Below are 23,653 nucleotides of genomic sequence, written 5' to 3'. Positions count from 1 at the left end.
TGACATTTCCCCCTAATTACTTGGTTGACTGAAACTTGCCCTCACATCTGATTAATAGTTTTAGTTGATGTAGAACTTTAGGTTCAAAATCAGACCAAACTAGGGGGCTGCCAATCTAGGGCACCAATCCCTATGTAGGAACACCATCATTTCCCAGGCACAGTACTCAATTTGTTTAGACTTTTCTTTCAGCACTGGGAACAAGTTCTACAGCTGCACAAACAGGAAGAGAAAGTGGGGTGAGAACAGGGCATAAGCTTGATTTCTTTCCACTCTTGTTGTCCTCATGAGCTCCTCTCCTTATGGGATTTTCTCCTTAGCTGTCCTTTGAAGAATGAGCTCCCACCTCTACCTCAGCCTTTGACTATGCGTGGTCTTGTCTGTAGTGCTTTGCAGTATTGTTCCACTTGCCTTCTATCTTTTAGAACTTCAAAGTATATAATTCACTAATATGGTCCTCCATCCCCATTCTCAATGCCTTTATCCCTTTTTCTATCCTTAGAGTTATTTCAATGGTATTTGAGGAGAAGAATGCTCAGTTGCCATTTTGAATTGGAAGCTAAATTTCCAACATTCTAGGTAGGAGCTCACCACTGATTGATCAGAGAAGGCATTTCCACTGCAGAAGATCCATAGTCTATTACTACATGGTTTCCCAAAATAAATATTTTCCATTATGGACTACTAATTCATGTTAATTTATAGTTTTCAAAAACGGCAGCATTTTATTTTTTACCACAGTTAATTGGCTCCAAATAGTCAAGAGTTGACAGTATATTGAAAAACAACCTTATAAACTGTAAAGCACAGTATAAATCATTAGGAGTAAAAAGCATAGGGATGAAGGACATGTGTCTGCTCTGAACTACAGGAATCATTTTCCCTCTGAACTCCCATTTCTTTGGCTATAAAATGAGCACAATGAGATGAAAGCTCTTTTACATTTAACAAGCTATGAATCTGCATTTTTAAACGATTTTGTCAAGTTCGCACTGACCTCAGTAAGAAAACATGTAACGTAAGAAATGGGTACAAAGTAAAGAAAATAAACAGTATGTTTTTCATTCTCTGTAGGTTTATGAAGGTCATCCTAAAAGAAATAGTGGTAGCATTCAGGAGCAAAAGAAGCCTCCTTAATTTTGATTACAATCCATTCCAGTTCAGTAAATTTCTTTGCTAAGACCACCAACCCTCCAGAATCTCCAGTCTCAGAAGTTCACCTCAGGCATTCAGAGGAGATATGACAGTAAGCAGGAGGCCCAGGGATGAGAGATTTGCTCATCAAAGGAAGAGAAAGATCAAAAGCAACTTGAATGAACACATTTGTCTAGAGGCAGGGAGGCAGGTAGGATAGCTGCTGGGCCTAGCAAGTGGTCAGGGGGCAGTGAAGTGGACATTGTAATTGGTCTGCTAGTCAGGAGTTCCTCTTCTCTTCATAACTCTCCTTATTTCTGTTTAGGTAACTATACTTCCCCAGGGTAGCACATGTACTTTGGGAGAAGCCAAGTCCATCACGGGCTCTAGAAGTGAGGCCTAAGTGAACCATAATCCCACTCAAAAGACAGAGTTTTAAAAGATGGGCATGTAACTTAGTTAGGACCAATGGGACACAAAGAACAGTTCTGGGGGAATATCTGAAAAGCTCCCATGTCTCTACAAGGAGGAGAACAAAGCACATGTACTTCCACGAGTCTGCCTTAAGATAAAGCTGATGCCATCTGGGAAGCCAAATCGAGGGATGTGAGCAAGCAGATCTTTGTAGTATGGAGCATGTAGGACATACTCACCCTAAAACTGCCATACTACCTCCAAATGTCCCATTGAAGTGTATCTACCCAGGACTTTTTCCCTCCTGCAACCAGAAACATCTTAATAAGCCAGAAAGGCAAAGACTCCTGATTCATCACACTTGGAAATATTCAACAGATGAAGTTACTAAGGTTAAATTCATATTCTCTCTTTTTTTTCTTTTAAGTAGGCTCCACGCCCAGCACAGAGCAATGTAGGGCTCAGTCTCATGACCCTGAGATCAATACCTGAGCTGAGATCAGGAGTCAGACGCTTAACCAACTGAGCCACTGAGGCACCCCTAAATTCATATTCTTAACAGAAGTCATTGTTGTATATATACAAACAAGGCTGCAAGTACTCATGAGCCAAGTTATACAAGCAGAAACCCTTGATGTATAATCTTGGAAGAAATCTTGTTAAAAAACTATATACGGGTAGATACACAGAGCAGTTTGATCAGGACAGTCACAGTTCACACATTTTCCTGGCATCATTATTAACAGAAGCCCATCACTCTGAAGTGTCCCAATGTATACATTTACCCTGACTCTAAAGCATGGTTTTTTTTTTTGGATTTATATAGTATTATCTTCAGGAAAATACAATAATCCAAGGAAATGACTAGAGACCTCTACAAGTAAAATGATTCAATCTTTAGGACCTGTGCCTGGTTTAGGAAAAGAGTGGTACTAGGAAAAATGTCTGTGCCTGTGAAGAATTAATAATCACTTTCTGGGGGTCATTTTTATTGTAATTACATTATTGCAATTTCCTTCTACGGAACTGATGCTATGAGGATGAATACTCAGGGGTCACAGGGACCCTCATTTATAAGGAGATGACACAATTTTTATGAAGGTATAGTAGGGAGCAAGACTTGAAAGCATTGGCAGGTTCTAAAATATGTAGATATTTCTTCTATTATCTGCCACCATGTCTAAAATACCTCTGTACTCCAAACTCCTTTATCTGGGTTCTAATTTCTCCTTTAGTCCTCTATTAAACTGGACGCATACCACACTACCCATTAATGATGATACCTGATCAGAAGGGGGCTGGCATTGGCATTTGGAAACAGGGACCCCAGGACCAGAGCAAGATGGAGTTAAGAAAGGATGAGAAGTACGTGGTGTTCAACAAGAGGCTGAAAAGTCAGGCTCTGCTTGGGGCATCCACGGCCCTTCTTACTTAAGCAACACCTGTCATTTGCACCTTTGTTTTCCTCCACAGATAATTCTGCCTTAGAAGTCATAAAAGCTTAAAAAAAACGTAGCTAATGCTTATTATTGCTTTAGTACTGTTTTCAAAGACACACCTGTGTTCATTTGGCTTTATGATGCTGTGATTTTTGTCCAAACGCGCACACTGATTAGATAAACAAGGTTCAGAGGTAAAAGGCAACCAGATAGCCTTTTCCCAGAAAACATCCACGCACTTTCAGCGCCTTTCTGCACAGATGAGGTAGGGCTGGGGTTGCAATGTCATGCCTAATCTGGGCTTCAGATCTGGAACCAGTTCATGTGGAAAATGCAGGTGAAACCTCTGAAGCAATGTTGTAAAAAACAGGAACATTTCCATCCGAGCCAGCTGTTCTCCAAGACAGTGTCTTCTCCCTAAAAACAAAACAAAACAAAGCAAAACAAAACAACAAAACATATTTTTTTAAAACTCCACAATATTGGGGTGCCTGGGTGGCTCAGTTGGTTAAGTGTCCCACTTCAGCTCAGTGAGTTCGAGCCCCTCGCCGGGCTCTGTGCTGACAGCTCGGAGCCTGGAGCCTGCTTCAGATTCTGTGTCTCCGTCTCTCTCTGCCCCTCCCCTGCTCATGTTCTGTCTCTCTCTCTCGCTCTCTCTCAAAAATAAATAAACATTAAAAAAATCCACAATATTTACCAAAATTTGTATCTAATATGTGGCTACCGTTAAGGAAATCTGGAATTTAAAGAAAGTTATGTTTATTAAAAAGAATAAAAACTGGCACTTCAGTTCTCAGAGCCCATTTCTTTACCTTCTTTTGTCAGATCGTGGACTTCTGTAAGTTTATGAATCCCCTTCCACACTTCCCTTTCATGTTGCAACACAGCCCAAGATACACCATGAAAGACTGAATTTGAGGTATGGCATTTTGTTCTCTAGATCCAGGAGAAACTCATTTCATTTCAAATGACTGAATGTTAACCCTTCCCCAATTAAAGGAAGAGTTTTCAGTCCATTTTCCATGGATCTTGTGATCTGTGTATTTTTTCACAGCAGAAGCCGTATTTTTGGAGATGAGGTATAATAAACTAGGAGCCAAGAGAGCTGTGTTTTCATTTTACTTCAAATTATGGTGTCATTTCTTCCCCTGGGTCTCAGTTTCTCAAGCTACCTGTTACGGACTTCTAGCTCTGTAGGTTTTGCTTACAAGCCAAAATCCACAAGCAAAAAAGTTTCAGAAGAAGCCAGAGCTTCTCAACAGTTTCTTTCTAGTTACAAAATTAAGTGTTGAGTAGAAACATTAAATTAAACCATTCTCTCCTGTAAGAATCAATGTTGTGTTTCTGGTGTTGGAATCTTTAATTCTACAATGGAATGCTTCAGATTAAGATGTCATACATGAGCAACCGTCATTACACTCTGTCCTGAAGTTATGCCCCAGTGAAAGTTCTCTTACCCAAGGAAAAAGGAACCAAAGCTTCTTTCTTGGCAAAATAGCCACTGCTGTCCAGAAAACGCTCAGGATAGAATATTTCTGGGTTTCTCCAGTACTTTTCATCAAAGTGTACAGAATAAAGATTGGTAATTACTGTCGTGCCTTTAGGAATGGAATAACCGCGTACGACTGCATCTTCAGAGGTTGCGTGGAAAATCCCTAATGGCACTATATTACAGAATCTTAAAACTTCATGCAAAACTGCCTCGGTATAAGGCATTTTGCATTTGTCATCCCAAGAAGGCTTCCCAGTGGGTCCCATAATTAAATCGATCTCTTTCTGAACTTGTCCTGTCAGAGGAAAAGTGTTCAAGTTATTATGCAATTCTTAGAATTATAGCCAAAGTAATTTCTCTTTGGGACAAAACAAAGGATAACCTATAATAAGTCAACAGGGTATGGGGACAACCAGGTTCAGATTTTTCATCATCTGGGAGTTCTATTTGACTATATGCCATATATTGTGTGCTACCAGAAACCAATGCTCTGAGTAACTTTGTTGTGAAAAACACACTGAAAGTAATAAAAAATTAACAATCGAAAGTAAGACAAATAAAAATTAAACAACCCTACAATTGGAATAACATCACTCTCAGCCAGGGAAATAGTGAAACATAAAATCTGACTTGAAGAAACTGGCGTTCAGGTCCCAGCTCTGCCACTTCTAGTGGCTGAACTTGGGCAAGGCAGCCATTTAGACTTTTCCCTCATTTACAAAATAGGTGTAATAAGACCTATCTGAGGTTTTTACATGACTTGGGAGAACAGATGTGTGAAACTCTTTACAACTATTAAATATTTTTCTTCTCGGCTAGTACAGGAGAAATTCCCAAATAAAATGCTTTGTACACAGCCAAAGACTCTAAGACATGTGTGAGTCCTAAATGTAAGGACAGCCCTATATGGTCAACAGAATCCTCACCTTGAATGTTAGGATAAAGGGCCATGAAAAGAATTGCCCACCGTAGCACATTGGTTGTAGTTTCGGTTCCAGCAATGATGAGTTCACCCACGGAAAAAATAAGATTTTCTCTGGAGAAAGTAGATGATGGGTCATTTTTACCTTGATCCATCTCATCCAAATAAGCATCAACGAAATGCTGAGGTAACTGAGGCTTTCTGTTGATGGAAGCTTTTTCAATAAGCCTGGAGAGAAAATCATAGACCACAGCTGCATTTCTAAATAGCTGTTGATGTTTTCCAAAAGGTAAGATGCCAATCCATGGAAAGGCATTATACAGGAAGACGGAGGCACTGGCAGCCAGTTCCACATTTTCACTGAATAACTCAATCATGTGCTGAAAATCAGTGTCTTCATAAGTGAATCGTTCTCCAAAAATGATCAGATTGGTTATGTTTGAAACAGCATTTGTTATTAATTGTTTCAAGTCAAAAGGTCTACCTTTGTATGTTTCAATAACATCAATAAAAAATTTGGTTTCTTCTAAGATTTTAGATTCAAAAGACTTTTGACCATATCCAAAATAGCGAAAGCTATTTACAGCTAATCTTCTGTGATCAATCCATCCTCGACCATATCTGGAATTAAGTAAGCCTGAAAAAAACAAAAGTATTAAAAAATTTGATCATCCCAGCATTCCTGTATCTAACACCTGGAAACGCTCTGGAGTAAAAAAGAGTGGTCAGTCATTCTTCTCCAATTCTCTTTCTATAAACCTAGTGGTTTTAAGCCCTGTTCTCTGCTACTCATTAGCCACAGAATACTGTCAACAGATAAAGCTTGTCTACTTTTTATCTGGGGACAGGCAGAAAAGACCTATAATTCTCCCACCACATGAAACTGGACAGTCTTATGTAATTCATCCTGGGTGAACTAGACCTGTATTCTCTAACTATTACTATACCCCTCATCTATAAACGACAAATCACTGCATGTTCCATGGGCAAAATTTTATCTTGGACTAAACAAAGAGCTGAAAATCATCCTTCAAGGATTAGGAATCTTCTGCATTAAGAGTCTAGGTTTTAGAATACAGACATCCTCCTGTTAAAAGCTTATGTTACACAAGGTAACTCTTGAAGAGGCCAAGGAAAGCTCAATGAGGCATCAATGTGGTGGAAATACTCAAGCCTAAAGGAGGATACCAAGAACTGAATGTTTGTGTCCCCACAGAATCCATATGTTGAAGCCTAACCCCCAGTGTGATGGTATTAGGAGGTTGGGCCTTTGGGGAGGTGATGAGGTCATGAGGGTGGAGCCTCATGAACTGGATTAGTGCCCTTACAAGAAACACAAGAAGAGATGATTGTTCTCAGCTATTCGAGAATACAGGGAGAAGGCATCTGTCTACAAGTCAGGAAGCAGGCTCTTCCGAGACACCAGATCTCCTGGCACCTTGATCTTGGATTTCCCAGCCTCCAGACCTGTGAGAATAAATGTTTTTTGTTTATGATACTAAGTCTATATGGTGTTTTTATTAAAGCAGCCCAAATGAGGACAGAGGGACAGAGGGCAAACATGAAACTCAAACTTCCAATGTTGATATTGCTTGCCTTAAAATTTCAGTCTTCACAGCATACTCTGCTCTTCTCATGTTGCTACTAGGGAATATATTCCCTTTAACTATCAAGATGCACCCCTACATTTACTGTAGTATTTACAATAGCCAAGATATGGAAGTAACCCACGTGTCCACTGATGGATGAATGGATAAAGAAGATGTGGTATATATACAAGGGAATATAATCAGCCATAAAAAAAAAAAAAGAATGAAATCTTGCCATTTGCAACATGGATGGATCTAGAGGGTACTATGAAAGTAAAATAAGTCAGTCTGAGAAAGACAAATACCATATGATTTCACTGATATGTAGAATTTAAGAAACAAAACAAAGAAAAAAGAGACAAACAATAAAACAGACTCTAAAATATGGAGAACAAACTGGTGGATGTCAGAGGGGAGGTGGGTGGGAGGGATGGGTGAAATAGGTGAAGGGGATTAAGAGTACACTTATGATGATGAGCACTGAGTAATGTACAGAATTGTTGAATCACTATATTGTACACCTGAAACTAATATAACACTGTAGTTATAAAATAACTGTAGTTAATTATACTTGAATTTAAAAGGTGATTTGCAAAAAGTTAAAAAAAATAAGTTGCCTATCAAGAGGAAAACATCTTTAGCATATACATTTATGTAACATGTGCTTTATTTAAAATTTCATTCATAGCTGGTACATACATGTACCTAATACAAAAAATGTCACATTCTCCTGTACATGAGGTACCTATGAAATTTACATTTCAGCAACAGTTTTTGAATTTGGAGCTTATAATAACATTAACCATACATAAGGGGTCTGAAGTGCTATGTAATAATCTTACGTTCCCATAGTTGTCTTTTCTATGTTTCCAGATGACTGTTCATTCAACAAATACTCATTCAACATGTATTTATAGAGACCTACTGTGTTCCAGGCAGTGTGCTAGGTAACAGACCTAGCAGTAAACGGAAGAGGCAGAGATCCCTACTCCTCTGGACCTTACATACTAGTGAGGAGAGGCAAACAAACAAATTATACAGCAAAGATGGAGACACAGGGTGGTCAGGGAAAGCCTCACTGAGAAAGTGACGTAAGTAAAGATATAGGACACGAGAGAGTGAGCCAAGCAGATATCCAGGGAAAGATCACTGCTCTAGAGGGAACAGCTAGTGCAAAGGCACTGGGATGAGAGCAAGCCCTAGAGAGATGTATGCATATGGGACACATGTACAAGAAGGTTCAGAGGAGCCTTGTTATAACTCTACACTGGACAAGCATAGGCTGAGCCCACCTACCGGGCAACTTTCACTCAAAGAGTGGGCTAATGGTGGCGCTCATTTCCCAGTTTCAAATTCAGTGCATATGTATCTTAAAATAACACATAATTTTCTACTTCTGTTTGTCTTCCTGTTTTTTGGAAACATCAAGTTGAATGCTTATTTTAACTTTCTTTATAATAAAAACAGTCCAAACTATAAATCTATAGCTTTGAAAAATATATAGTATTATACTTTATCCCAAATACTGCTCTGCTAACATCATCTTTCATTTTCACAATTTCCTTAAAGGTCTCCTATTATAATTGTGGTATAATTTCTTCTTTGGCCTAATTATTATTGAGAAGAGTATTTAAGAGGCTGGAAATTTGTGTTTTATTTATTTTATTGCTTTCAAATATCATTATACTCTGGCCTGAGAATTTGTCCTTTACAACTGGTATTTTCTTTGCATTAGTTTTTTTGTTTTGTGATTTAATATATGGTTAATTTTTATTTTCTTTTCAATGTCTTTATTTTTAGTCTATGTAAGCAAAATATTGTTACATTTTTCTTTGAAATTAAGTGTGAAGCTCTCATTAAACTAGAGAATATCGGACACCATTATTGTATAACTCTTAGACTATTAAGTATTAAAACCACTGTATCTAACTTCAACATTCTAGTTTAGGCTTTCTGCTCACGAACCTATTAACTTTCAGCCTTTCTCTCTTGTTGAATATGGAATCACCCAACACTGATCAACACTAAATCAAACAGAAGCTAGTCCTTTACATAAATCCCACAATTCTTCATTTACGTGTCATTAACTACATATGTAGTTAAGAAAGGCTGCTTCATATTCTACAAGCAAAATGACAGTAAAAATGTCATCAAGTATTCAAGAACAGGCTTTAAAAAATACTTTTGATTCACGTGTGCATGCACATATGTGTATTCCTAACATGTTTGAAAAACTTGAAGCTATTATTAAATGTTAATTCTTTAAAACATTATTTATAATATTACAGACTGGATTACTACAATAGAATCAGCATGAATTGGTCTAGGTCTAAAATGAGTCGCTTGTAGACAGCAAATAGATGGGTCTTGTTTTTTTATCCATTCTGATACCCTATGTCTTTTGGTTGGCGCATTTAATCCATTTACATTCAGTGTTATTATAGAAAGATACGGGTTTAGAGTCATTGTGATGTCTGTATGTTTTATGCTTGTAGTGATGTCTCTGGTACTTTGTCTCACAGCGTCCCCCTTAGGATCTCTTGTAGGGCTGGTTTAGTGGTGACAAATTCCTTCAGTTTTTGTTTGTTTGGGAAGACCTTTATCTCTCCTTCTATTCTAAATGACAGACTTGCTGGATAAAGGATTCTCGGCTGCATATTTTTTCTGTCTAGCACACTGAAAATCTCGTGCCAATTCTTTCTGGCCTGCCAAGTTTCAAAAGAGAGATCAGTCACGAGTCTTATAGGTCTCCCTTTATATGTGAGGGCATGTTTACCCCTTGCTGCTTTCAGAATTTTCTCTTTATCCTTGTATTTTGCCAGTTTCACTATGATATGTCGTGCAGAAGATCGATTCAAGTTACGTCTGAAGGGAGTTCTCCGTGCCTTTTGGATTTCAATGCTTTTTTCCTTCCCCAGTTCAGGGAAATTCTCAGCTATTATTTCTTCAAGTACCCCTTCAGCACCTTTCCCTCTCTCTTCCTCCTCTGGGATACCAATTATGCGTATATTATTTCTTTTTAGTGTATCACTTAATTCTCTAATTTTCCCCTCATACTCCTGGATTTTTTTATCTCTCTTTTTCTCAGCTTCCTCTTTTTCCATAACTTTATCTTCTAGTTCACCTATTCTCTCCTCTGCCTCTTCCATCAGAGCCGTGGTGGTTTCCATTTTGTTTTGCATTTCATTTAAAGCGTTTTTCAGCTCCTCGTGACTGTTCCTTAGTCCCTTGATCTCTGTAGCAAGAGATTCTCTGCTGTCCTCTATACTGTTTTCAAGCCCAGCGATTAATTTTATGACTATTATTCTAAATTCACTTTCTGTTATATTATTTAAATCCTTTTTGATCAGTTCATTAGCTGTTGTTATTTCCTGGAGATTCTTCTGAGGGGAATTCTTCCGCTTGGTCATTTTGGATAGTCCCTGGAGTGGTGAGGACCTGCAGGGCACTTCCTCTGTGCTGTGGTGTATAACTGGAGTTGGTGGGCGGGGCCGCAGTCCGCCCTGATGTCTGCCCCCAGCCCACCACTGGGGCCACAGTCAGACTGGTGTGTGCCTTCTCTTCCCCTCTCCTAGGGGCGGGATTCACTGTGGGGTGGCGTGGCCCATCTGGGCTACTTGCACACTGCCAGGCTTGTGATGCTGGGGATCTGGCGTATTAGCTGGGGTGGGTAGGCAAGGTGCATGGCGGCGGGGGGGGGGGGGGCAGGCTTAGCTCGCTTCTCCTTAGGTGATCCACTTCAGGAGGGGCCCCTCTTCTGTGGGCCTCTCGTCTGCACTTGGGTCTGGCGACTCCGTTCTGCTAATCCTCTGGCGGTTTTCTGGGTTATTTAGGCAGGTGTAGGTGGAATCTAAGTGATCAGCAGGACGCGCGGTGAGCCCAGCGTCCTCCTACGCCGCCATTTTCCCTCGAGCTCCCATGAATTGGTCTAAAATATGGCTGTCAGACCTGAAAGGTCTTCAAATACGAGGTTCTATAACCTAAATTAATTGATTATTTCCTGTTTCTCAGTACAACAGAATCCAAACTCTATGTACTAAATTTACATAGAATAAGGAATGTAATTTAAAATAGTAAATCACTAAACAAGTGAAAATACACATACCTCCCATTTTTGTCATCTTCATGAATAAAGGAAGGCATGGTCTGTCTGCAAAAATCTCACTTTGATGAACAAGGCATTCTTTTACTACATCATAGCCATTTAAAACCACAGTTGATATTCCTCCAAGATCTAAACTGAAGATCTTTAAGAAGAAGAGAACAACAACATGTAAATGGCAAAATGCATGACCAATATAACCATGGAAATCCTCATGTGCTAAGTCCAGCTCTCCCAGCATTTGTTACCTCCCTGAAAACGGAAGGATCTTTTACTCAACTGACAATGGTTTGAATGCCTTCTCTCTACAAGGCGTATCAAACACTATGATTTCATTACCGAGTCAGTGCCTGGAGACATAATCTTATAAATGGTGTAATGAAAAGAGTACTGGGCTCCTGAAGCCTGGGTTCTAGTTTAAGCTTTGTCATTAAACAAATGTAGGACCCTGGGCAGAACGTTTAACCTTTTTGGGCTTCAGGGTTGCCCGAGAAAACATGATACTTGATTTAGATGCTCTTTTAAGATTCATTCCAACTTAATACATTCAATGATATCTAGGGATCTCTTTTTATTTCCAAGATAAATGAGGAAGCAACACCATCTACATATTATTTATTACTCCAAGCTTAGGTAGGGGACGGGGTTACTTGAGAGATAACTTTGAAATATGAACATATTATAACTGGGCTCATTTGTATTTGAGTCCCTGAATTCCATGAAGTCAACAAGGAGGGCCTCTCAGGGAATGTGACCTTGGAGAAAAGGCCTTTACCACATAGGCACAGGTGGATGCCGCTCAGCTAAGGGCAAGGCAAGACAGAATATCCATCCTTTCCTTGCTGGAGTTCCTCAGGTGCTTCACCTCAGGTTCATGTACAATGAAACACCTCTGTAGTCTAGCTAGTCCACAATAAGAGACTAGTCCAGCAAAGGAGCAATGCTACTTTATCAGTGGGGTGCAAAGATTGCTTATCTTCATCCTCTCAGGGCTTGGCTGAGAGCATTTTAGAACCAAAATACTTAGTCAAGCCTCATCTCTGTGCAAATAAGTACAGCAGATTTAACCATGGTTCACATGACTTCGTAAAAAACAAAACAAACAAACAAACAAAACCCCAGGAGGTTTAGCAGAGAACAGAAGTTCAGCGGAAGTAGTTACTGGGGGAAAAAAAAAGTGATGAAACCTCCAAATAATCTCCAAATTGTAACAGAAGCAACCAACTGAGCAACAGAGTCTTTGGCACAGGATAGGTTCTGCCAACTGAGCAGCAGGAACACCAGAACCCTCGGGAAGTAGCATGGACTGTGTGTGACAAGCAGTGGTATCAGTCAAAAGTGGCAGTGTGAGAGTTTCAGCGCAAAGGGAACGGCTACCAGCTGAGCAAAAGGTGGGACTCTTTCGGCTCCCAAAGCAGTAATGGAATGATCTTGAAGTCATCTCCCAGCAGTGTAATTTTAACAGCTATAAAGGAAAAAACACCTCCTGTGTGCCTCCTCTATTCCCAATACTCTCCTATAACACTGTGACAACCAGACGTGAGGGTTTTCCACACCTCAGCAATTCTGGGACACCAGCCGAGTGTCCTAGAATTTAACCCAATTCTGACACTATCCACCTGGAGATAGTGTCAGATCCCACAAGTTAAGGGCTCAGTCCCACAAGACTGCTGCCCATCTCCACTTCGGGTGCCCATCCCAAGTCCTGTGCTTCTGACCAAAAGGCTATTAAGTCAGAGGCTCCCACGACCTCCTCCTTGGATTTGATTAATATGCTAGAGTGGCTCACAGAACTCAGGAACATATTTTACTTACTAGATGAATGGTTTATTATAGAAGGACATAACTCGGCCTATTACAGAAGGACATAACAGCCACGTGGAAGACACACATAGGGCAAGGTATGGGGTAAGGGGAGTGGAGCTTCCATCCTCTCCCCAGGCATGCTATCCATCTTCTGCTCACCTCCACCTGTTCACCAACATGGAAGCTCTCTGAACCCTGTAATTCAGGCATTTTTATGGAGGCCTTATTACATAGACGCGATTAACATGGGCTATTGGTGATGGAATCAACTTCTAGGCCCTCTGCCTTCCCCAGAGGTAGTGGAGGCGTGACTGAAAGTTCCAACCCTCTAATCAGGCTTGTTTCTCCTGGTAATAAACTCCCATTTTAGGGTCTTTCCAAAAAATTACTTCATTAGCATAAACTCCCATGTGGTTGAAAGGGGCTTGTTAAGAATAACAAAAGACACCTTAATCACTTAGGAAATTCCACGGACTTTAGGAAGTATATTCCAGGAAAGGGACAAAGACCAAATATATATTTCTTATTATAAATCACAGTATCACACCATGAAAGAATGGCATTAGAAAATGGGAAAAAAAGCAGACTGGTGATTTCACAGGATGGTAGAAAACCCTGGGATTGAAAAGTGTCTTAATAGGGAGGGAGAACAAACATGAGGGTCATAGTGCAGGGTACAGCTATCTATCAGGTGTGGACACTATGGATTATAAAAACCAAGGAGGAGCCATGGCCTGAGAAGACTGTTACAAAATCCACTTTTCCTCAAAAATGTGGTCCCCTATTTGAGGGTAAAACTGGGGAATTTGTTATTTGAACTGTTATTTGAACTATTCTGTTATATGCTGTTTTCAAGGATTTTTGATAAAGGTTTGTGAAACATTTTCCTTCTCATCTAGAAGTTAGTCTATGAACTTTAAGTTTCTTCCCTTCCCTACAAACCAGCTCTGCCCACAATTTTTCACTGTCTCAGTTAATGACCACTCCATCCACCCTTCCAGCTCTTCAGGACCCAAATTGCCCGTGAGCTGCCCAGGTAGACTCTTATTTTTCTTTCCAGCCCCACATCACTTCTTAGTAGCCATGTTGTTTTTTATTTTCAGAATGTAAACAGTGTATGATAATTTCTTACCCTTCCATCACTGACACTCTAAGCTGTCTTCATTGTCTCCCTATGTTATCATAACAGTCTCTCAACTTGTCTCATAATAGGTGATTCTTGACATGGCATACCCCCACTTCATGGCCTTTGTAGGTGTTCTCTTGGCCTGGAATGTTCTTTCCCTGATTATTCTTATAGTTTAAGCTTTTGCTCAAAGGCCTTCTTTTTTGCAGTGAGGCCTGCTCTAACCCAGTTAAAATTTCATCCCTTAGCATTCTTCCTCTCTCTTGCCTTAATTTAGTTTATTTCATACTCTGTACTCCAGCATATTATTTACTTCACTTATTGTATTTATATTGCCCATCTCCCCCCCCTCTGCTCAGCCCCCAGGAGAATGTAAGCTACACTAGGGCAGGGATTTTTAACAGTTGTGTTTGCACTCTCAACATTAGCCAAATGATGGAAAGAGCCTAAATGTCCATCAACTGATGAATGGATAAAGAAATTGTGGTTTATATACACAATGGAGTACTACGTGGCAACGAGAAAGAATGCAATCTGGCCCTTTGTAGCAACGTGGATGGAACTGGAGAGTGTTATGCTAAGTGAAATAAGCCATACAGAGAAAGACAGATACCATATGTTTTCCCTCATATGTGGATCCTGAGAAACTTAACAGAAGACCGGGGTGAGGGGAAGGGGGGGGGAGTTACAGAGAGGGAAGGAGGCAAACCATAAGGGACTCTAAAATACTGAGAACAACCTGAGGGTTGATGGAGGACTGGGGGAGAGGGGAAAGTGGGTGATGGGCATTGAGGAGGGCATCTGTTGGGATGAGCACTGGGTGTTGTATGGAAACCAATTTGACAATAAATTTCATATATTGAAAAAAAATTTAAAAAAAAAGAAATTTCATAACCACCCTATGGATGACACAATTAAGTTGCACATCATTTTCATTTCAAAGTATAAATTTTCAAATAAATATTTAAAACAAAAAAAAATTTAAAAAATTAAAATTAAAAAAAAAAAAAAACAACAGTTGTGTTTGCTACTATTATCTTCACCCCAGGACAGTACAGAGCAGATGCTGACAATTGTTAAATATATGTTGAATTAATGACTGGCAGTAGAGACATACATTTACGCACACTATTATACAATATCATGGGCGAAGGACTAGGAGGAGAGGTATGTGAAAGTGTCATTGATGAAACATGACTGCCACACACTTTTCTACATCTGCTTGGGTTGTCTTCTCATTTGAGATGCTCCCATCACTGCCATACTGTTCAAACCGTACCAAGTCGTTAGGGAACACCCCCACTGAAGCCTTTCTTGGTGCACTCTCCCTCTCTCTCCCCTCTGAACCACCACAGCACAAGCTGAGATACCTCCGTGGCACTTACTTAATACTATATTGAACCAGAAACCTGGAATGTTCTTGTCTCCTGATTGCCTCCTAAATTATAAACTCCACAGAATCAGGGATTTCATCTTTCATCTTCTGAACCTTCCAAAGAATCTCACACAGTGCCTTGCATGAAAGTCTCAATAAATGCTTTCTGTGTAAATATGTCAATAAGCTGCCAAATCTACTTGTCTTAAAGTAAGGAATTGTTTTATGGTCCTTACATTCATTACTTGAAAATAATCTGTAAAAAATACTTTTACTACCTTTGCTAGCTAAGAAATGTTTCTCAAAATTTTGATTAAGAGTAAAGTCACTGCAGAAGCTTACACATTCAGAGTGAATCTCCAAGGAAATGATACTTCTTGATGTGGTATATTTCCATTTAAGATTACCTTTAAAATGAATGTATGAGACCCCAGTACTGGTTATTTTCCCTTCAAGATTTATAAAAAAAGAACTGAATTCACAGATTACATAAAAGTAAGTGTCACTTGAGGTGACTGTCATTTCTCACATGCAGTTTTCAAGTCCAGGCTTTTTCTGTGAGCACACATCTCCAAATTAAGAAAAGAGTGGAAAAATAAGATTCTATTTACAAATAAGCCCTATAAACAACTTGCACAGCCTCTCAGAAGTGTAAGAGATAATAGTCTCCTCCTACTTTCAAAAAAGGTATAGTATTTTAACAACTTGTACTAATGGTAAGACTTCATCAGAATTGCAAAATACCATAATGCAATGAGAGACCTTTAGGGTGTTTCACAACTAAGATAAAGATCAAATGTTGCCAGGGAGGGTCCAAGACAAAGATATAGGAAGACCTGGAACTCCCCTCCTCCAAAACCACAGCAAATCTACACCTATTTATAAAGCAATTCCTCCTGAAGAACTGAGTAGCTTTTTCTTTTTTTTAATTTTAGTGAGAATGAGAGAGAGAGAGAGAGAGAGAGAGAGAGCGAGCACATGGGAGAGAGGGGTAGAAGGAGAGAGAAAGAGAAAATCTCAAGCAGGCTCCATGCTCAGTGCAGAGACCGATATAGGGCTCAATCCCATGACCCTAGGATCATGACCTGAGCTGAAATCAAGAGCTGGATGCCCAACCAACTGAGCTACCCAGGCGCCACCCCCACCCCCCATCCTGAAACAGCTTCTATACAACAAAAGACGACCACATAAAGAATGACAAGAGAGATGGAGACACAATAACAAAGGGAATCCCCACCCCCAATGCTGTGAATTTTGGTGGGGAGGGACAGTACTAAGGGGCTGAGAGCAGACTTGCCTGTCTGGGGCACAGACAAAAAAAACCCAACAACCCATGGTTTAAAAGGGCAACTAGAATATAAATAAACTAGCCCTATAACCCTGCCAAATGACAGGGGAGCTGCTGGAAATCTGCCCAATCAGGAATGGCAAGTGCCATGGTTTACATTTCTTCTCCACCTTGACAGCATAGAAAGGAGCAGGGGCTGGGCACCATAGCCAGCCTGCAGCCTCAGTGAGCACTGGGCCCCTAGCCCACACCAGCCCAAGCCATCCCAACAAGGAGGCCCCAGCACAGCACACACCAAGATACCCCTAGTCAGCTGTCTCACCAATGTGACAGGTGCAAAGCACCCTGGAATACTCCAGGCCCACACCACTTCAGCTCCAGATGACTTGCCAGGGTACCCCTGATGCAGAGGGCCCAAGGACCTCCTTGTGCATGTCTGCCTTGGCTCTAGCCACACTGCTAGGGCACCCCCTGCTCACAGGGTCCTGGGATCCCCCTGGGACACCCATCCATCCCTGCTTTCACCTACTTCACCTTCAGCTGTCCTGCCAGGGTGCTCTCTGTGTGGAGAGCCCCAGGAGCCCATCGGCTTACAACCTCTTCAGTTCCAGCTGTCCTGCCAGGGAGCCCTCTGTGTGAAGACCCCCTGGACTATTCAGGCCCATGCCCACTGCAGCTCCAGTCGTTCCAGCAGAGTGCCCAGGACCGCCAGCCCACACCAGCCACAGCTCCAGCCATCCAGCCAAAATCGCCAGGCACGACCACTCCACCCATGTTTAGGAGCAGTATGTATTCATTTAATTCATAAAAACAAATGCAGAAAGTCAAGCAAAATGAAAAGACAGGAGAGTATGATCCAAATGAAAGAATAAGACAAAATGTGAGAAAAAGAACTAAATGAAATGGAGATAACCAATCTATCTGTTCAAAGTAGGTTTGACTTCTGAGGAAGATGGTGGAATAGGACGATCCTAAACACAAATACATGGAGGTTAAATAGCATGCTACCAAACAATAAATGGGTCAACCAAGAAATCAAAGAGGAAATAAAAAAAATACATAGAGACCAATGAAAATGAAAACACAATGGGCCAAAATCTTTGGAATGCAGTAAAAGCTGTTCTAAGAGTGAAGATTATAGTAGTATAGGCCTACTCAAGAAGCAAGACAAATCTCAAATAAAAAACCTAATCTTACACCAAAATGAGCTGGAAAAATAAGTAATAAAAACCAAAATCAGTAGAAGGAAATAAATAATAAAGATCAGAGCAGAAATAAGTGAAACAGAAACTTAAAAAAAACAACAGATCAATGAACAAGAGCTGGTTCTTTGAGAAGATCAATAAAACTGATAAGCCTTTAGCCAGACACATGAAGAAAAAAAGATGACCCAAATAAACAAAATCAGTAATGAAAGAGGAAAGTAACAATTAACTTCAAAGAAACACAAAGGATTATGAGACTACTATGAAAAATTATATGTCAAATTGGACGACCTAGAGGAAATAGATTTCTAGAAGCATATAATCTTCCAAAACAAAAAGAAAATCTGAATAGACTGATTTTGACTAATAATAGACTAATAATGACACTGAATGACTAATCAAAAAACTCCCAACAAACAAGTTAGGACCTGATGGCATCACAAGTGAATTCTACCAAATACTTAAATAAGAGTTAACACTTATTCTCCTCAAACTGTTCCAAAAAGAAGAGGAGAGAAAACTTCCAAATACATTCTACAAGGTCAACATTACCCTGATAGTAACAGCAAAGACACTACAAACACACACACACACAAACACTCACACAAAACCCCAAACTACAGGCGAATATCCTCGATGAACACAGAACCAAATATCTTCAACAAAATATTAGTAAACCAAATTTAAAAATTAATTAAAATGATCAAGTGGAATTTATTCCGGGGATGCGAGGCTGTTTCAATACTCGAAACTCAACAATGTGATACACCACATTAACAAAATAAAGGATAAAAATGAGATGATCATCTCAACAGATGCAGAAAAATCATCTGAAAAAACTCAACATCTGTTCATAATGAAAACTCTCAACTAGAGGGAACATATCTCAATATAATAGAGTCCATATATAACAAACCCACAGCTAACATCATACACAATGGTGAAAAATTAAGAGTTTTTTCCCTAAGATCAGGAACAAGACAAGGATGTCCACTGTCACCACTTTTATTCAACATAGTACTGGGGTCCTATCCACAATAATCAAACAAGAAAAATAATAAAAGTTACCAAAATTGGCAGGAAGAAGTAAAACTATTTGTTGATGACATGATACTATACATAGAAAATCTAAAGACCCCACCAAAACACTATTAGAAGTAATAGATGCATAAGTAAAGCTGTAGGATACAAAATCAATATACAGAAATCTGTTGGATTGCTATACACAATAATGAAGTAACAGGAAAAGAAATTAATAAAACAATTCCATTTATAATAGCACCCAAAATAATAAAATACCTAGGAGGTGAAAAACTTGTACTCTGAAATCTATAAAACACTTATAAAAAAACTGAAGATGACACAAACAAATGGAAAGATATTCCATGCTAATGGACTAGAAGAACCAATACTGTTTAAATGTCCATACCATCCATAGCAATCTAAAGATTTAATGCAATCCCTATCAAAATACCAACAGCATTTTTCACAGAACTAGAAATACTAGAACAAATAATCCTAAAATTTGTAAGGGACTATAGAAGACCCCAAATAGGCAAAGCAATCTTGAAAAACAAAAACAAAGTTGGAGGTATCATAATCCCAGATTTCAAGATATACTACAAAGATATAATAATCAAAATACTATGATCCTGCAAAAAAACCCAGACACACAGATTAATGGAACAGTAAAGAGAGCCTAGAAATAAACCCATTAATATAAAATTAATCTACAACAAAGGAGGCAAGCACATTCAATGGGAAAAAAGACAAACGGTGTTGGGAAAACCGGACCGATACATGCAAAGAATGAAACTGGACCACTTTCTCACACCATGTACAAAAATAAACTCAGACTAGATTAAAGGCCTGAATGTGAGTCCTACAATCATAAAAATCCTAGAAGAGAACATAGGGAGTATTCACTTGGTTATTTCCCTTAGCAATTTATTTATAGATATGTTCCTCAGGCAAGGGAAACAAAAGCAAAAATAAACTATTGGGATTACATAAAAAAATAAAAACTTGTAAACAGCAAAGGAAACCATTAAAAAAAAAAAGAAAACTGAAAAGGCAACCTACTGAATGGGAGAAGGTATCTGCAAATTGTATATCCCATAAGGGTTTCCTATCCAAAACAGATAAATTATACAACTCAACACCAGTAAAACAAATAATCCAATTAAAAATGGGTAGAGGACTCAAATAGGCATTTTTCCACATAAGACACACACGTCATAAGACACATGAAAAGATGCTCAACATCACTAATCATCAGGAAAATGGCATATCAAAACCACAATGAGATATCACCTTATACCTGTCAGAATGGCTAGTATCAAAAAGACAAGAAATAACAAATATTGGTAAGGACGTGGAGAAAAAGGAAGCCCTGTACACTGTTAGTGGGAATGTAAATTGGTGCAGCTATTGTGGAAAACAGTATGAAGGTTCCTCAAAAAATCGGAATTAGAAATAGCATGCAATTCAGTAATTCCACTATTGGGTATTTGTCCAAAAAAACTGAAAACACTGTTTCAAAAAGATACATGCACTGCTATGTTCATGACAGCAGTATTTATGATGGCCAAGATACGGAAGCAACCTAAATGTCCATCAATATATGAAAGTATGAATACGTGATATAATGTACACATTATTATTACTCAACCATAAGAAAGATGAGATCTTGCCATCTGGGACAACATGAATGGACACAGAGGCTATTATGCTAAGAAAGACATATGCGATTTTGCTTATATGTAGAATCTAAAAACAAAGACAAAAGCAGAAACAGACCCATAAATACATAGAACTGGTGGTTGCCAGAGGGGAGGGGATGAGGGGATGGACAAAATGCGTGAAGGTGAGTGGGAGGTACAAGCTGCCAGTTATGGAATGAGTAAGTCATGAGAATAAAAGGTACAGCATAGGGAATATGGTACTAGAATAGCAATGCATGGTAACAGATGGTAGTCACATTGTGGTGAGACTAGCATAGGGCACAGAATTGCTAAATCACTACACTTTATGCCTAAAATTTAACACTGTGTGTCAACTACAATTTAAAACAAAAGGATCAGGGCACCTGGGTGGCTCAGTCAGTTGAGCGTCTGACTCTTGGTTTCAGCTCAGGTCATGATCTCACAGTTCTGTGAGGTGGAGCCGAGTCAGGCTCTGTGCTGACAGTGCGGAGCCTGCTTGGGATTCTCTGTCCCCCACCTCTCTGTCCCTCCCCCACTCGCACTGTCTCTGTCTCTCTCAAAACAAATAAATAAACTTAAAAAAAAAAGGATCAAATGTTGTTATAGCTGAAAGAATTAGTATGTTAGGTGTGGTTTTCAATATGTTAGGTAGTTTTCAACTTAAGTGTAAGGGCAGAGTCAGGCAAACAGTTATCTACTCTTCAATGCATACATCCTTTTCATTTTTTTCTCCTCTCTTCCTCTGTTCTTCCTGTACTTAATAGCACTACTTGATTTTACCACCTCCAGTAAATTGCCCTCTTTGTAAAGAACCGTGGTTACCTCAAACAGTCGTAACAGCAATAAAACGAATTACTCATGCCAAATTCTTAAATACATTGAACCAGATCTACTTATCCCAAAATGAAGTCTTGTATAATTTGTAATCTATTTTGATAGGAAACTCAGGTTACTCCCTTCTGGAAAAGAATGTTCATTGTAAATACAATGATCCTATCAGTTCAAATATTTATATATGAAAAACAACTTCCTATTCTGCAAGACAGTGTTTCACATAATTAGCTTAAATATACTTTTTATGTTGTAGACCTAATAAATTGTTCTGAAATTTATAACCAAGAACATTTGAGAAGCAGTTAACTGTTTCTAGTCATTATTCTCATTACACAAGAGGAAAAATTAACATTCAGAGAGGAAAAAGTCCAGTTTTATCTGACAAAAGAGGACTCAACTGCTAGGCTCATGCCTCCTTTCACATCTTATGATTTCTCTAGAATAGGGGTGCCTGGCTGGCTCGGTTGAGTGTCTGACTCTTGGTTTTGGTTCAGATCATGATCTCAATGGTCTCTGCATTGACAGTGTGGAGTGTGCTTGGGATTCTTTCCTTCTCTCTAAATAAATAGTTAAAAAAAAAAAAAAAAGAATTCATGATGCTTTGTACCCACATACCAGAGCTCATATACACTCAGTGGAAATCACAGAAATACACTCAACTCCTGGAGAACCGGAAGGCTGACAAAAAAAATGTAAGAACTACATACATCTGCTTTACCTAAGCCCACTTACCTTTTAACAACGTTAACGGTTACCGAGGTACCAAAATCCAGGGTAATTCTTGTAAACACTGGTTCAGATAAGGTTTTAAGCCCCAACCTGAAATACCACAATTGCCAAACAGCAATGCTCTACTTTTCCTTCTAAGCATTCACAATTTGTGGTCGATATCTAGATTTGCTCTCTCAGTGGTCTCGAACCCCCTGAAATCGGGCCGTGTCTGCCTTCCTCACCACATCTCCAGCACCTGGCACACAGCCTAGCTTCCTGCTGCATAGGAATGGATGGATTCGAAACATAACAGGTGAGCTCAGCCAGGGCCGATGCTCTGGAAACTTCTGTCTCCTTCTGGGGTCAGGACACCTTTCCAATCACAAGGTTGATTCCCGGCCTTGTCCCCTGCATGGAGGGGCCTAGCTGCTGTCTGCAAGTCACTCAGCATTTCTGTGCCAAACTTTCCTTCTCTAGACAGTGGGAGACACTGTAAATGGTTAGTGGGAGAGGCCGGAAGTTGGCCCTGCGGTTGGTCGTGAGTTTACCAGAGGGCACCTGGCTCAGTGTTTTCTAAGATGCTCCTGGCTGGTCAGGGCGACACTGCTCTGCGCTGTAGGCCTCCGCATCGATTTTTAGTCATAAATTCATTCGCTTTCACAATGAATTTTCGAGAGCGCATCTTGGCCAAGGGCCTTCACCTGCGCTTTCTTACACCCCCACCCCCCACCCCCCCAGCAGATGCCTAGACCAGGGACGCCTAGACCAGGCATCCTCAGATGCAAACATTCAGGAACTTCCTATTAAAAACATTAACCAGGACCTACACTTCGAAAGCCTCATTTTCGCAAGAATCCGTGGGTAGAACCGAATACACGCCTAACTCCCGCGAGAGGAGAAAAGAAGAAAAGAAAAGAAAAGAAAAGAAAAGAAAAGAAAAGAAAAGAAAAGAAAAGAAAAGAAAAGAAAAGAGAAAAAAGAAAAGAGGTCGGAGCTCCACCGCGCAGGCGTGGGAGCACAACCTCCGCGCCCTTGCTGGGGGCCTGGCCCAGCCGGATCCCGCTGGGCTTTGGAAGGGTGGGGACTCTGGCTGGGCGGGGTTTCCCTTCAAGTCACTTGCACTTAGGGTTGGGGACGACAGCTCGGGCCCGGGAGCCGCCGTCAGGTCCACCCCGGAGGTAGACCCGGGCCCTCCCTGCCCGTAGCCCATCGGGCTGTACCTCGCCGTACACCTGGCTCTGCTTTCTCATGTAGACGTGGGGCAGCTCGCCTGAGGCGGCCAGCGAGTAGATGTTGCCGATAAATGGCAGCCCCGACGGCCCGGGAGGGAAGCCAGTGGGCCGCCTCTGCTTCAGTAGCTGGCGGATCCCAAACGCGAAGAACAGCAAAAAGAGCACGCCTCCGAGCGCCGCCACGCACGCCTCGGCACCCGGAGGGCCCCACATTGCCTGGGCCGGGGGCTGGGGCTACGAACCCCCACCGCCGTGGAGTGGGGTCGCCCTTCTGCCCCG

General features: G+C 40.3%; 1 protein-coding gene across 1 annotated transcript; it reads right to left on the bottom strand.

The window, feature by feature from the left end:
* Nucleotides 1-698: 698 nt before the first annotated feature.
* On the bottom strand, nt 699-23,653 carry CYP2R1 (cytochrome P450 family 2 subfamily R member 1). Its single transcript, XM_040456790.1, has 5 exons — nt 23,363-23,653; nt 11,096-11,237; nt 5,406-6,038; nt 4,445-4,774; nt 699-3,404 (listed from the first exon to the last, which is right to left on the bottom strand). The coding sequence occupies exons 1-5, from the start codon at nt 23,585-23,587 to the stop codon at nt 3,229-3,231; spliced, it is 1,506 nt and encodes a 501-aa protein (XP_040312724.1). The 5' UTR covers nt 23,588-23,653; the 3' UTR covers nt 699-3,228.

This window comes from Herpailurus yagouaroundi, unplaced genomic scaffold, assembly GCF_014898765.1.
Source record: "Herpailurus yagouaroundi ecotype Mexico unplaced genomic scaffold, PumYag 218, whole genome shotgun sequence".
NCBI classification, from domain to species: domain Eukaryota; kingdom Metazoa; phylum Chordata; class Mammalia; order Carnivora; family Felidae; genus Herpailurus; species Herpailurus yagouaroundi.
Note: the sequence above shows the minus strand (reverse complement) of the source record. Positions and strands in the feature narration are given on the sequence as shown.